Source organism: Mesoplodon mirus (assembly GCF_964341445.2).
Source record: "Mesoplodon mirus genome assembly, chromosome: 9".
Taxonomy (NCBI): domain Eukaryota; kingdom Metazoa; phylum Chordata; class Mammalia; order Artiodactyla; family Ziphiidae; genus Mesoplodon; species Mesoplodon mirus.
Genome location: NC_138985.1, coordinates 54,116,914 through 54,132,901, shown reverse-complemented (window position 1 = coordinate 54,132,901; position 15,988 = coordinate 54,116,914). Strand labels below are relative to the sequence as shown.

The 15,988-nt window shown below is 39.7% G+C and overlaps 2 protein-coding genes across 3 annotated transcripts in view; one reads left to right on the top strand and one right to left on the bottom strand.

Moving 5' to 3' along the window:
- Positions 1-303: 303 nt before the first annotated feature.
- RPA3 (replication protein A3) lies at positions 304-3,556 on the bottom strand. 2 transcript variants are annotated; one of them, XM_082631811.1, is made up of 4 exons: positions 3,473-3,556; positions 2,191-2,265; positions 1,258-1,366; positions 304-687 (listed from the first exon to the last, which is right to left on the bottom strand). In XM_082631811.1, the coding sequence occupies exons 1-4, from the start codon at positions 3,497-3,499 to the stop codon at positions 605-607; spliced, it is 294 nt and encodes a 97-aa protein (XP_082487937.1). In that variant the 5' UTR covers positions 3,500-3,556; the 3' UTR covers positions 304-604. The 2 variants fall into 2 exon arrangements, with proteins under 2 accessions (XP_082487937.1, XP_082487936.1); XM_082631810.1 differs by having other exon boundaries at positions 3,401-3,552.
- A 245-nt stretch (positions 3,557-3,801) lies between these two features.
- UMAD1 (UBAP1-MVB12-associated (UMA) domain containing 1) overlaps positions 3,802-15,988 on the top strand; it is a gene marked incomplete at its 5' end in the record, with an annotated part of 241,648 nt that continues 229,461 nt past the window's right edge. The window contains one exon of the mRNA XM_082631809.1: positions 3,802-3,903. The remainder of the gene's footprint in view (positions 3,904-15,988) is intronic.

Here is a 15,988-nt window from a genome sequence, read left to right as displayed (position 1 = left end):
TATATATATATATATATCTCCATATATATCCTATTGGTTCTGATTCTCTAGAGAGCCCTGACTAAGGTAGGTACTCACAAATTACATAAGATGTTGGATTCTATTTGCTGTTTTAATAAAATCATTTTTCACAGAGTGTCAAGGAAGTAATCAACATGGTGTAATTCATGAGGTAGCAAGTAAATTCTTAACACAATTGGCCCAGGGTTTCATTTGGTAAGTCCTGACCTTACAGCTATGAAATTCCAAGTTTGTGCCTGAATAGATGACTAAAAGAATAAGAATGATATGACCAACGATATGTATCATTTAAACTTTTATTAATAAAACAGAAAACTAAACTCAGCCAGCTGCTTTTTTCTTGCATCTAATCTGACCATATGCCAGAGAAATGATTCTTTATTAGGACTTAGGTGAGAACTGTCAATAAACCAGTTCTGTTGAAAATGGCATACTGCAATATCTAATAACATTAGGTAAATGAAATTAAAAAGAGAACAAATAAAAGTATTAAAAATCACAGGAATCTCTCCTTTAAATATCAGGGGCCTCCTTTAATAATCTTCAATGTAGCTCTTTAGCAATCATAAAAAATTCATCAAGTTCAACCATACTGCACAACCCCCAAAGGAAAAAACTGAGGGAACTCATGGGTAATTTTCACAGCTTCATTGTAAAGTCCAAGATCTGAAAGAAACAGTTCAGCAAACATTTAATCTACAGTGGAAAGCTGTAACATCAATTACTATCTAAAGAGTTATACCTATTTCTCTTTTCTCTCCCTTTTAGAGGTCAACTTGTTTTCACAATCCATTTCCTAAAACTGAGATATAGATCATCATAGTTATTTAACTATGGCTCCAAAAAATAAAAGACATGGAGTATAGGAGACCACCCATTTTGACATCCATTATACAGGCACAGTTCTTGCCTGGTTGTGTTTTAGGTGCTGTGCATTATTTGATGCCTTTAATCTATATATTAAAATCAAACAAACAAAACTATTAACATTATTTTTGTTTACCCCATTTAAAAAACTTTTCTTTCCACAAATATTAATTAATCTTTGTTGAGTTTCTTACATACACAAGCACTGTTTAGAAGCAGGCCAAAATGTCCTACCATTTTCCTTTGGGATCAGGAAATTCTATAGAAATTGAAAATGTAGCAGGACGGAAACTCAAGACCAAGATATAGCAAGTTAAAAATAAAACTGTTTTCCACCTAATTCCATGAATTACAGAATGTTTTATTTACCAAAAGGATGGTTATCTTCTTTAAATTGGACATAAGATGCACACATAATGGTTGCCTTGGCCGTTACTCTTCCAACTACTTCCACAATTCCAGAGATTTCTTCATCAAGCTAACACAAAGAACAAAATGTCAACTTGGTGTTACCACATTTTCAGTTGATAATTAACTTGGAAAATTGTTCTACAGTTTACTAATCTTATCTTTCATTTCATGTAACAAAATAATTTTAAAATTTATCAATATAAAAATGGAATTAAAACTTGTTAAAAAATGTTTGAGTACTTATTACTGTTAGCATGTCACTAGTCCTGTTACCTTCAGCAGTGGCTGTGGGTCCAAAGATACAGTTAAATGTTTAAGTTGAAGACAAAATCACTTAAAGATACTGAGAATGTTCAGCATTTCCACAAGGAGTAATTTGTTTAAAAGGACCCATTGAAAGGAACTTTCTATTAACTACATTTGTACAGTGTGTTCTGCATCCATTAACCAAACAGCATACAGATCTGTCTTCATAAAAGACCAAGAAAATATTTTTAAGTACAATAAACATAAAATGTAAAAACAAGTAAGTGACAACTGAAAATAAATGTAAACAAAAATAGAAAACCGAATTTTAAAAACATAAAACTCTTGAGGAAGGAAAAAGTGATTTAAACAGATTTTTCTTATGTGATTTTCATAAGGAATGAGAATTGTCACCCAGCATTTAAGGGGTGTATTTAAAAAATGACAGAGCCCAAACAATCATTGGTTAGAAATGTAAAGAGAAATATAATGTAAGAAGAGGACAAATATTTGATTTTAGAGAGAGAGAAGTTTGATAAGCTGGTCCTTTATACATCCACTCCAAGAATCAGAAACATGAGCAACAAACGAAAACAAGATGAAGAATTAATTATAATATACATAGAATTAATACTTAAAACATACAGGCTCCATCAACTCAATAGTTCCATTTTTTCCTTCTCCATCTGAAAGAATAAACATTTTCCCAGTGGGATGAATCTGAAAAATAAAAAGATTAAAAGTTTGACAAAAGATGAGCAGATTGACCCAAACTTACTTAATCGATGCACACAAAGCAATTGTTTTTGAACAATTGTGACAATTGTTTTTGAGCAATTGTTTTTGAACCAGTTTTCAACTGGTTCACATTATCGTGTGTTAGCATACATACCTGATCAAACGAAGCCCAGTTAAATCTGAATTTCAGATAAACAACAAACATTTTCCATACAAATGTGTCCTGTATTTTTATTTGCTAAATCTGGCAACCCTATGCTAAAAACAATTAAAGAGTCCATATTATCTAAAAGTGAGATCTACTGCCACCCATGATTTAAATGGTACGTATCCCACAGAGGATATGTTTTTAAAAATTAGGCATGAGGAAGTAAAGAGAGAACTGGTTGTCAGAAAACCTGGGTTCTAGTCCTGTAAGACTGCGACAGAGTGCAGTCAGACCTCTTTGGATGACAGCTTTGCTACTTACTGCGGCCTTGAACCATACACTACTCCTAACCAATTTCCCTATCTGTGAAGTCCGAATACACCTATTTCAAGAAGATATGTGACTGAAATAAACTAATAAGCCTTTACACAAAAGCTTTCTCGGTTCCCTGATCCCGACACTTTGGGCCTGCTTCTCACCAGCAGGATGAGGGGCTGCACTCTAATAATGGGGTAAAATAACAGGTATTGGATCAGTGAAGTACAATCAAAGAATGTTTTATAGAAAAGCGACTTCAACGAGAAAACGAAGTCTAAGAGGAAACTGCATAAAAGAAGGAAACAAGAAAACTGGACTAGTTGTCAAATCTGGGTAACTAAAAAATCAGGAAGTAGATGGAGTTATGTCTATAATTTCCTTTAAGTAAACACAAACGAGGGTGGGACGCTAGAATTTAGAAAGGAGCGCGTTCGAAAACGCTGCGATTCCGCGTCCTAAAAGAAGCGCCAAAATAGGGCTGCAATGGTTAAAAAGTGTGCAAAAAGTTCCCTTGTGAGAAATAAAGCAATGGGGAGCGCAGTGATGCTATAAGGCTGTCCCTCCTCCTTCACCCTCCGTTACACACCCTGAGGCCGCCACCCTGTCACGGATCCCCTCCCCCAAGGAGCCCAGGGTGGTGAGTGTGCGCACCTTCTCCAGCCTCCCTACGAAGCAAACGGGCTGGTCTATGAACTGAGCTAGCATGCTGGCGTTGATGCGCACCTTGGGCGACTCCATCACGTCCACCATGATTGCAACACAAGGCCGGCAGCCGGCCGGAAACTAGCGGACAACTGAGACTGTGCGCCCCACGGACGTCTACGGGGCGGATTCCTCCGAAACCAATCGGCGGAGACCAGCTCTCTCGCTCCACCAATCAAACGCACGGAAATCTCGATTGCAATCGCGCAGTCACCCGAAAGCGAAGAAAAAGGCAAGGACCCGTCCGGAAGTGGGGATCGGCTGCTTAGTGACGCGCGGAGTCCCGGAAGTTACCTGAGTCTTCCGCGAAGCGTACGTGGAGGCGGGGCTTGGATGGGGCGGGGCTGAGGCTCCCTTTTGAGGGCTCGGTCCTCCCCGCCGCGACCTAACCCCGGAAGCAGGGTGGCGGGCTCCTGTGCTGGTGCGGCGGGGGACTGCGGCGTGAGCCTCAGGTACCTCTTCTCGCGGGAGTCGCCGCAGCCTTACTGTTGCGGAAGAGAGAGGCGGGAGTGGGTACCTGTTTCGCCGTGGTACTCTCGGTGCTGCGCCACCAGCTGTTAGCATTTCCCCGCCTCCCCTCTTCCCACTTCTGCTTGGGAAGCGCGGGGTTCTTGCTGAATGAAATCTAGGGAGCGGGTCTCCTTTTGACCCCTGCCCTTCTGGAAACGAGAAGTGGGGTCGCCAGTGATTTTCATAGCCTTTGTGAAGCTCCTGCTGCTCGGTGGCAGAGGGTCGCTGATTTACCGCCCTAGCTGCGTCACTTTCCTTCGTCAGTTTCCCCACCTGTGAGAGGAGGGGCCTGACCCCATTATCTCTATGACCCTTTCTAGCCCCGACGTTTTGGGCACACTGTGGAGGTGCGGGTTTTCTCACCTCACTGTTAGCAACGAATTGAAGCATTTGGGAGTGGGTGAGGGAAGGACCACTGGGCTAGGAGAGGAGACGAATTTAAATGGCTGTTAGATTCTGAGCAGGTGCGTTTCTTCCTGAGACATAATTAACCTATCCGCAGAATGAGGAAGTTAGATAACTCAATGGCAAGGTCCCAGCTGACTGAGTTTTGTCCATATGATTTACGGACTCTTTCTTCTTAACTCCCCAGGAATCTTTTCCCCTATTGCTTTCCACACCTCAGGACTCTGGAGGGGAGATGAGGAGGTGTGGAGGATAACGCGTTTGAAGGAGATTTGAGGGGATTCTTGAATCTGTTGCTGGCTCATGTGGCTGTTGATTTTGGGGGCTTTATCTTCCAGGATTTGATACCTGTCTTGCCAGCGATATTCCCGAATGAGTGCTCATAAAAAAAACCTGCCAACGGTGCTCCGGAAATTGGGGAAAAAAAAAAAATCGGGGGGGTGGCGGATATTATTATTTTTTGGAAACCGAGTCCATCAATTTGCCTAAAGCCAATTCAGGTACCTATCTAGAGTCTCCAGTTTAGTCCCGCAGTTGCCTTAAGCTAAGAAGTTCCAGTTTGAGACATCACTCGGCAATTTAAGATGGAAATCTGATGTGCCGTAATTAAATGATAGTTTGCATCTCTCCGTGTTTATTTAGCACTTAGCATCTATGTAAATATATTTGCTTTTTAATGTTGCTGTCACTGAAACATCTGAAGGATTTCGTTAGCAGATGCAGGGTGCATGTCAGTTGGTGCATAAAAAAGTGGTTGTCGGTACAAGTGAGCAGAGCCTCTTTTATATTCCCTGTAGAGCCTTAACATCTGCACTTGAGGGTTTGGAAACCAAGTTGATCGCATTATATAGGATAGAGTACACATGAATATCTTTAATAGCAACTGTTTTTTAACGAGCAGCCCTTAAAGCACCAGATGCTAATAGCACTGTTTTATAACAATTAAAAAAAGCACTTTTGCCTACCAAGAGCATCTTTTTTTCTAAACAGGGAGATGAGCAAGAAGATAATTTAAAATAGCTTCCTGGATATTTTTTCAGTCACGTGAAATTTATTACGTGTTATCTAATGCACAGAGAAGAGTATATATAGCTGATACGTATAGTTTCCAGAGAAATGAAGTGAGCCCATGTGGGCCTCTCATTTAGAGTAAGAAATGGAACGTCACCATTAGGGGTGGGCATCCTCAGTTAAGTCCTCCTCTCTACCATCCAGAAAGAAACACTCTCTTTTCTGTATAGTTTTATCACGCGTGTAGCCGTTCGTAAGTGGCGTAGTACCGATTTATCCTCCTGTCAGGAGTGTAGGAGAATTCCCGTTGATCCACATCACCTCATAGACCAGGGTAGGTGGTAGAACACCAGCCATGTAGTCCCCATTCCAAGCAGCAAAGAAGTGGGCAGACAAAAGGGTCTACCTTAATGGGACTCAGCTCCCTTTAAAGAGCCCTCCCGGAAGTCCTTCACAACTTGGAGTTCTACTTATTAGGTTAAGAACTTTCCCTTCCTTTCCTAGTTTGATAAAAGTTTTAACTAAGTGTTTATGGAGTTTGATCAAATGCATTTTTTTTGCTTTGAGATGATTGAAATGAATATATTTTTCAGTGGTGAATAACACTCACATTCCTGGAAGAAACACAACTTGGTTATGATGTCTTTTATTTCATATTCCTGGATTTGATTTGCTATTGTTTTGTTTAGGATTTTTGCATTCATGTTCATGAGTGAGACTGCCCTGTAGTTTTCCTTGCTTGTATATAGTCTTTGTCAGATTTTGGTATTATTAGCATTAGAGTAGTCTCATGAACTCAGTTGTGGAGTGTTTTCTCTATTCTCTAGATTTTGTGTAAACTTGGATCACCTGTTCGTTGACTGTTAGGTAGAACTCACCTGTAAAACGTTCTGGGTTCGGTATAGTAACCTGTACCTTCTGCTTTAGGCATATCCCACAAGTTTTTCATAAGTAGATGTTCATCATCATTAAGTTTTAAATATTTTCTAGTTTACAGCGTATTTCTTCTTTGATTCAAGGGTTGTTTTTGTTTCCAAATATATAGGTTTTATTTATTAAAGTTGTTTTGCTGTTAATTTCTAGTGTAATTACATTATCATCAAATGGTATGGTCTGTCTGATACTAACTCTGTGAAAGTATGAGACTTGCTTTAAGACATCAAGTTTTTGCAAATGTTTCATGTATTCTTCAGAAAAAATTTGTGTTTTCCAGTTATTGGATCAAACTTGTTAATTGCAGTATTCAGCTATTTCTGTTTTCTTACCTTTTGTCTGATTAATGTCTCAATTATAGAGATAATTGCAAATGGTAGCATTGGCAGTTTCTCCTTGAACTTCTGATGACTTGTGCTATATTTTTTTGAAGATTTGGTTTTCACTACATACAAGATGAAGATTATGAAATAAAATGGTGCGATGAAGTAGTGACTATCTCAAATCATGCTTTTTGCCTTAAAGTTAATTTTGTTGCTACTACTGTAGACACATCGGCTTTCTTTTTGTTAGAATTTGTTTGCTGTCTCTTTTTCCTTCCAGTACTTCACCTAAGGGAGGCAAGACTCATGAGCTTGGATGTTCATTTCCTCATCTCTTTGGTGGCTTATCAGAGAGCTGACTTAGCAGGTCTCAGCTCAAAGGAGGAGCAGACTGATACCAGCCTGTGGGCTCCAGCAGCTCCTTCCTAGCAAGGCACTTCTTTAAGCAGTAAGCTTCCATTATGACAGAATTGCCCAAATGTGTGGAGCCTGGATTCTTTTTATTTTTTTAATTGAAGTATAATTAATTTACAATATTGTGTTAGTTACAGGTGTACAAAGTGACTCAGTTTTATATTCCTTTCAGAATCTTTTCCATTATAGGTTATTACAAGATATTGAATATCGTTCCTTGTGCTGTACAGTAAATCTTTGTGGCTTATCTATTTTATGTGTAGTAGTTTATATCTGTTAATCCTGTACTTCTAATTTACCCCTCCATGCTTCCCTCTCCCCTTTGGTAACCATAAGTTTGTTTTCTATGTCTGAGTCTGTTTCTGTTTTTTTGTTTTGTTTTTTTGCGGTACGCGGACCTCTCACTGTTGTGGCCTCTCCCGTTGCGGAGCACAGGCTCCGGACGCACAGGCTCAGCGGCCATGGCTCACGGGCCCAGCCGCTCCGCGGCATGTAGGATCTTCCCGGACTGGGGCACGAACCCGTGTCCCCTGCATCGGCAGGCGGACTCTCAACCACTGCGCCACCAGGGAAGCCCTCTGTTTTGTATACAGATTTAATTTTTTTATTTTTTAGATTCCACATATAAGTGATGTCATATAGTATTTGTCTCTCTCTGTCTGACTGACTTAGTATAATATTCTTTAGGTCCATCCATGTTGCTGGAAATAGCAGTATTTCATTCTTTTTTATGGCTGAGTAATCGTCCACTCTGTGTGTGTGTATACATATACTACCTCCTTTTTCTTTTTAAATTTACTTATGTTTTGGCTGTGTTGGGTCTTCGTTATTGCTCGCGGGCTTCTCCTTTGTTGTGGCGAGCAGGGGCTACTCTTCGTTGCAGTGCACCGGCTTCTCATTGCGGTGGCTTCTCTTGTTGTGGAGCATGGGCTCTAGGCGTGCGGGTTTCAGTAGTTGTAGCACGTGGGCTCAGTAATTGTGGCTCGCGGGCTCTAGAGCCCAGGTTCAGTAGTTGTGGAGCACGGGCTTAGCTGCTCTGCAGCATGTGGGATCTTCCCAGACCAGGGCTTGAACCCATGTCCCCTGCATTGGCAGGCGGATTCTTAACCACTGTGCCACCAGGGAAACCCCATACCACCTCTTTTTAAGCCAATCATCTGTTTATGGGCATTTGGGTTGTTTCTGTGTCTTTGCTATTGTGAATAGTGCTGCTATGAACATTGGGGTGCATGTATCTTTTCTAATTAGAGTTTTCATCTTTTCTGGATATATGCTCAGGAGTGGGATTGCTGGATCATGTGGTAGTCTAATTTAGTATTTTAAGGAACCTCTGTACTGTATTTCATAGTGGCTGCACCAATTTACATTCCCACCAACAGTGTAGGAGGGTTCCCTTTTCTCCACACCCTCCACAGCATTTATTATTTGTAGACTTTTTGATGATGGCCATTCTGACAGGTGTGAGGTGATACCTCATTGTGGTTTTGAATTGCATTTCCCTAATAATTAGCTATGTTGAGCATCTTTTCATGTGCCTGTTTGCCATCTGTATGTCTTCTTTAGAAAAATGTCTATTTAGGTCTTGTGCCCATTTATTGATTGGGATGTTTGTTTTTTCAGTGTTGAGTTATATGAGCTGTTTGTATATTTTGGATATCAACCCCTTGTCAGTCACATCATTTGCAAATATTTTCTCCCATTCCATAGGTTATGTTTTTGTTTTGTTTATGGTTTCCTTTGCTATGCCAAAGCTTTTAAGTTTGATTAGGTCCCATTTGTTTATTTTTGCTTTTATTTCTTTTGCCTTGGGAGACTGATCTACGAAAGTACTGCTACATTTTATATGAGAGAATGTTTTGCTTATGTTTTCTTCTAGGAGTTTTATGGTGCCATGTCTTATATTAAGGTCTTTAGACCATTTTGAGTTTATTTTTGTATATGGTGTGAGGGAGTGTTCTGACTTCATTGACTTACTTGTAGCTGTTCAGCTTTCCCAACACCACTTGTTGAAGAGAATTTCTTTTCTTCATTGTGTATTCTTGCCTCCTTTGTTGAAGATTCATTGCCTGTAGGTGTGTGGGTTTATTTCTGGGCTCTCTATTCTCTTCCATTGATCTGTATGTCTATTTTTGTGCTAGTACCACACCGTTTTGATTACCATAGCTTTGCAGTATAATGTGAAGTCTGGAATGGTTATGTGGAAGCTGGATTTTTTTTTCTGGGAACACTAGTGTTTGGTGGATCATGAGTGCTTTGCCACTTCTGTGCTTTTTATGTTATCACCAATACACCTTATTTGATATTTATACTGTGTGACCCTTGTGGTATTTGTGTCTGTGTTGGCCTGATAACTTTCAACTTTTCTGGATCCTTATGTTTTAGGTGTTTCTCTCGTAAATGGTGCATATAGCTAGAGGTTTAGTTTTTCTATCTTTTTTCCATTTACATCGATTGTGGCTACTGATATTTTTGGATTCATTTTAACAGTCATTTTGTGCTTCCTGTGTGTTCTGCTTTGTTGTTATTGTTGTTGTTGTTTTTCTCTCCTCTCTTACCTTCTTTTGAATTGACTTTTTGTTTTTTTTCCATAATTCCACTTTATTCCTCTCTATTAGTTTGAATGTTACATATTCTTTAATAAAATATTTTGTGGTCACGCTTTAACAAACACATTAAAGTCTAAAGTTACTTTACTCTGTGTCAAGACAAGAACCTACAACTTCACTGACCTTTTTCCAATTGTATGCTGTTGTCTAGAGTTTTAGTTCTATCTTGATTCCTTTTAACTCCACAAATTAGGCATTATTATTATCTTATGCAGTTAGTATTTGCTTGGAATTATTCATATATGTATCATTTTCTTCACTTACTGTTTATTTTTACGTCCCAACTTTTTTTCTGTTGTTGTTTCCCGCCCCCCCCTTTTTTTGAGGTACCTTCTTCGGAAGTTCTTTCAGTGAGAATTGTTGGCAGTACATTCCATCAGTTTGTGTTTTTCTGACTATTGTTATTTCATCCTTGTTTTCAAAAGATAGGTTTATTATCTACATAGAATTCTAAATGGATAATTAATTTCTCTCAAGACTACTCTGATATTATTTTACTCTTTTTTTTTTTTTTTTTTTTTTTTTTTTTTTTTTTTTTTCTTTTTGCGGTATGCGGGCCTCTCACTGTTGTGGCCTCTCCCGTTGCGGAGCACAGGCTCCGGATGCGCAGGCCCAGCGGCCATGGCTCACGGGCCCAGCCGCTCCGCGGCATATGGGATCCTCCCAGACCGGGGCACGAACCCGTATCCCCTGCATCGGCAGGCGGACTCTCAACCACTGCGCCACCAGGGAGGCCCTATTTTACTCTTATAATATTTGCTTTTCTTTTAAATTGTGATTTTGTTCTTTCATGTCTCTATCTGCTTGATCTTCAGTTTGTTTTTGGTATTCTGCAGTTTTACTGTATAATGTATCCTGATGAGGAGTTCTTTTATTTAGTTTTCTGGTGAATATGTTGTGCTTTGTGAATCCGATAATCTTGTCTTTATCAGCACTTGGACATTTACAACCATTATCTCTTTGAATATTGCTTCTCTCCTATTCTCTAACTCCTGGAACTCCGATTAGAAGTAGGAAGGACCTCATGTGCTCTTGATCTCTGTTTTAGAATTCAGTGGTTTTGATTCTTTGTGCTGAATTCTGGATAATTTTTTCTAATTTTCCAGTTTACTAATTCTTTATGCAGTTGTGAGTCATTTGCTTTAATTTCAATACTAGTTTTTATTTGTTTCTAGAAGTTCTGTTTGGTTCTTTTTACAAATCGTAGTAGTTTTTATTGATACTCTTTTGTCATAGTTTTAGGTCTCCCTTTATTTCTCCATATATTACAGAATATAAAGTAAGTCTGTTTATGGTCTAGTTTTGATACCCACAGTCTTGATGGGTCTGATTCTGTAGAGTTTTTTGATTCTGTTGACTCTTGCTTACTGTGGCTTATTTCTTTATTTGTACAGTATTTTTTGATTATGAATTCATGTTTCTTGGAACTTTTTTGTTGATTTTTTTGAGGTTTAGTTTGAGGGTATTTTACTCCAGAGAAGATCTTTGTTTCCTTTTTCCAAAGATGTTTAGCCACAGACTTTGTCCTTTTTCCCTGTGGGACATGGATAATTAAAACCCAGGCTTTTAGCCATTAGAAATCAAAAGTGGCCACAGGGAAAATGTTAACTCTAGTATTTGCATATACCCTTGTGGATTTATAGATTCTTTTCTGGCTTCTATAGATTTTAAAAATTCTTTTATTGGGTTAGCCATACATTAAAAATATATATTTATATTTAAGACATTACCACAAGTACTCTCTTAGAGAGCCAATGTGGGGATTCTGTTAGTTGTTGAGGATAACAAGGTCTTGGTGAAGGTATAGTAGGGCACTGGGGAGTGGCGAGAATTAAGAATGAAGCTAAGTAGAGACCAGAATTTGGAATGTCTTCCTTATATGCCATGCCAAGGAGTTGAGCTTAATAGTGATGCTGGAGGAGAGCGCTGGAAAGGGAGTGATCAGTTTGACATTTTAGGTTGAGTATTCTGGGTTCATGATGATGAATGTCTTGGAATATCCTGATCAAGGTGCTTTTGGTACAAGTAACATGACCTTTTTAAACAAGCTTAAACTTTTTTTTTCTTGATTGATTGATTGTGGTAAAATGTACATAAAAATTGACATCTTAACCATTTTTAATTGGATGGCTCAGTGGCATCGGGTACATTCACATTGTTGTACAACCATTGCTGTCATCCATCTCCCAAACTTCGTCATCATCCCATACTGAAACTCTCTGCCCATTATACAGTCTATGAATTTGACTAGTCTAGGTACCTCATGTAAGTAGAATCATACAATATTTGTCCTTTTCTGTCTGGCTTATTTCACTTATCATAATGTCTTCAAGGTTCTTCTATGTTGTAGCATGTATCAGAGTTTCATTCCTTTTAATGCTGAATAATAGTTCATTGTATGTAGTAAATACCATATTTTGTTTATCCACTCTTTATTTTGGGTACATTTGGGTTGTCTCCACCTTCTAGCCAGTTTACTTTTAGGTCAAAAGGAAACTGATTAGAACTATTTTGGGTTAGCTTGACTAGCCTAAGGTTTATTAGCCTTATAAGGAACTGAAGCCATGAAGAGGAAAGCTTTCAGAATCCAGACTGTCTTCTGTCTCTTTTGAGACCACTTTCTCTTCAGCCAAACAATTGTTGCTTCAGTGTTTACATAGACCTGCATGGTTACCCCAAACTTTGTGAACGGCTCTTGGGAGAATAATTTGCCAGCTCTAGTCACTTGACCATACATCTTCCAAACAACTATGGTGTAGAAGGGGACTTGGGGAGGATTGGGTACAAACATGTTGGGAACATAGCGGGGTCCACTATGTTGGAAAGACACCCAAGGGGGTTGCAGTAATCAAACTGGAGATGTTGGTGAGCTGAACCCAAGTAGGGGCAGTAGGAATAGAGAGAAACCAGAAGTTTCATGAGATATCATGGGGTTGCAGGACTTAGTGGGTGGGGGAGAGTGGATGAAAGGGAGAGGGTGAAATTAAGGTAACACTTACGGTTCTGTCTCTAGCAGCTGTTTGGACCATCATGCTTTTTTCTGAGATGGAGAGTAGAGTAGGACATGTGTGCTGGGAAGATGACTCAGCCTTGGACACTGAAGCAGTACAGCACAGGGTGAAGGATATAGACCTAGATTAAATCTTGATATTTAGGTGACTTTTGGAAAAATAATTCATCCTTTCAGAGCTTCAATTTCTGTATAAACGTGGGAGATAATAAAGCTTCATGGGGTTATTTTAGGCATTAAATAAGATTTGCATATGTAAATCCCTGAACACAGTGCCTGGTTACACTAAGTACTTAAATAATACATTGTAACTTATAACTGTTAGTAGCGTGAGCAAATTGTCCTAAAGTATCTGCTGGACATCTTAGTGATGATGAACGATAAGTTAGTAAAGGTGGAAGAAAACCCCAGCGTGCTTCCCCAGAAAGAAGGAAGTGTGTGGGCTTGTCTGAGAGTGAGAATCCTGAAGCATCTGGGTGACGGTATGTTTTGCCCAGCTCTGCTCAGCAGCCTGGATGGAAGAGACTGTGTCCTCTTACAACCATTTGAGTGTTACCAAGATGTTGTCTATACTGTTCAACAGTTTCTTGTGGAAAATTATCGTCAGGGAGATATTTTTCCTCTTGATCTTTTGGTCTATATTTTCCATTCCTTATGTTTATTCATTGAAGCAGAGACTGGGGGAGTGGGCTACTTTCGTCTTCCTCACTGAACTTTCTATCACAGGCAGCTTCTTGTTTCTGGGTCTAGTCCTGGAAGACAGGTGGTTGCACACGTTCCTTGGCTTGTTCAGTTCAAAGTAGCTAACAGAAACTCATGATGTGTGGGTCTGCCAGGCCGAGATTGAGTCTTCTGTGGCTCAGACCGTTGAGGTCTCTGAATGAATTAGAGAATTAGGAGCATTTTGTAATTCTTCGAACATGAAAGTAGATATCTTCCCTGTGTTCTGCTCATGGAGCTTTTTCTATCTGGGACCCTGTTTTACAAAGTCTTCCTTGGGCAGTTATAAACCATTGCCCTCCTTATTTTTCCCTGTTGCTTGCCAAGGCCAAAAACTATCATCTTTGAATGGAGGTAGAAGATCTCCCAGGAGAAGGGGAGGGTCAAGGGAGGGAATCCAATTTTGCCAGACTTTAGAAAGAATTCCCATGCAGTGGGATGTCTGGCAGCCTATTTTTTTCTGGTAGGTACAGCTGTGTTTTAGAATTAAGTTCAGGCAATGGGGATGGATGAAATACTTTCTTCATCTTCGTGGTTCACTCTTCTGTTGTAATAGTTTGCTTGTCTATTTGCTTATTCATTCATTCATCCTTGGATAGGATTTCAGAAGATGTAGCATGTGGCAGAGAGCACAGTAATGAACTCTTGGTCAGTTGTACTTCTTGGTCAATCCCCACTGATTGTGGAGTTCATGGACATTTGACTCAGACTTTGGCATGTGGTTGATAGTTATTGCCAGTTTTTTTCTTGTGTTTCTTTATGTGCATTTTGATGAAAAATTGGGAGGAGGTGAAACAGTCAGCTTTCTTATTTACTCAAGAGTCTGAAGCAAGTCTTCAGACAGGTAACAATATTTGACTAGACTGTTAGCAACTTGTTAGCCGCTTGCGTGGCCTGTGCTGGTTTTACACAGGTTTTACTCAGCACCATGCTTTGTGCCCACTGGCCTTGTGAGAGGTGGTAGAGAGGCAGGCCAAGAGGCAGCAAATAGATTAGATAGTTCCTTGAATTTGGAGAAACTGCCTTGTTTGGTGGTGTTCTCTAGGGCCTAGAACTGTGCCTGGCTAGTATTTGGCCTTCAAAACATGTTGGTTGAATGAATTAAAAAGTGAGCAAATGAACAAACGACTGAATTTTAGAAGTTTGTTTTTATTTAGGAAGGAAATACTTTTGATGATGCAGTTAGATTGTACTGGAAGTCGAATGATGTAGATTTTTAATGGGCAATTGAGGAGTGAGTTTTTTTGGAAGATGTATGTAATGGTTCCTGTTGTGTGTTAGATGTATTTAAGTGAGCAAATAGAGATATTTAAAGACCCACACTGAATAATGCTTTATTTTTTTAAATTGATTCTCCGTTTCTCTGTGCTATAGAGAGTTGTAAAGAGGGGTGATCTCACAATTGGTCTACTTCGTTCTTCCTTACTACTTTATTAAATAAATCACCTATTTAAATAAATCACCTAAGGTATTTGTTTCATGTGAAGAGATGCTTTTGTTAGAGTTGCCTGGGGTCTTTTTCAGGGTGTGTTTTCATTTTAGATTTACAACATTGAACACAGTGGTTAGAAACTAGTATTTTATTGGTAGGTATCAGTGTTATTTAAGCCAAAATCAAATTATTTTGTGTGACAGTTACATAGATTTATACTTGTAACTTTTCTAAAACGTAAAAATATATAATTGTATCATTAATTTAGAGGAGTCGGGATGACACTAAAGCCTCTAAATTACATTCTTCGTCAATGAATGAGACCAAAATGGTATAAATTATAAGCGCGGTTTGTTATAAGTTCTCCAAGGCAGCAACTTTATCTTTGAAACTTCTGTCTCTTCACACTATTTAACATCCTTCTTTAGAAAAAAAAAGAATGTTTTTTGCATGTCCTGCATTAAAAAGAGGGAAGTTTTTGTTTGTTTTAATAAAACCTCTTGAAATTAAGATGGCTTCTGACTAGAATGCATCACATACTAGGTGATCGCACCCATCTACAGAGGAGTAGTTGACAACAAAGAATTATGTGGTCTAAAATGCTAAGAGTGAAGAGGTTGAGAAACTCTGGTCTAATGTAATAGATGATTTCCTCTCAGTGGAGACTTTTTTATACTATCCTATTTTTCATTTTATGAGTAAGATACAGTAGTGGAAAAAAGCAGTCAGTCTTTATCATTGCCATTCTTTTTTTCTTTTTTTTTTTTTTTTTGGCGGTACGCGGGCCTCCCACTGCTGCGGCCCCTCCCGCTGCAGAGCACAGGCTCCGGACGCGCAGGCCCAGCGGCCACGCTTCACGGGCCCAGCCGCTCCGCAGCGTGCGGGACCCTCCTGGACCGGGGCACGAACCCGCGTCCCCCGCATCGGCAGGCGGACTCCCAACCACTGCGCCACCAGGGAAGCCTCAGGCTGCCATTTTATTTTATTATTATTATTTTTTTTTGCGGTATGTGGGCCTCTCACTTGTTGTGGCCTCTCCCGTTGCGGAGCACAGGCTCCGGACACGCAGGCTCAACAGCCATGGCTCATGGGCCAAGCCGCTCCGCGGCATGCGGGATCTTCCCAGACCGGGGCACGAACCCGTGTCCCCTGCATCGGCAGGCGGACTCTCAA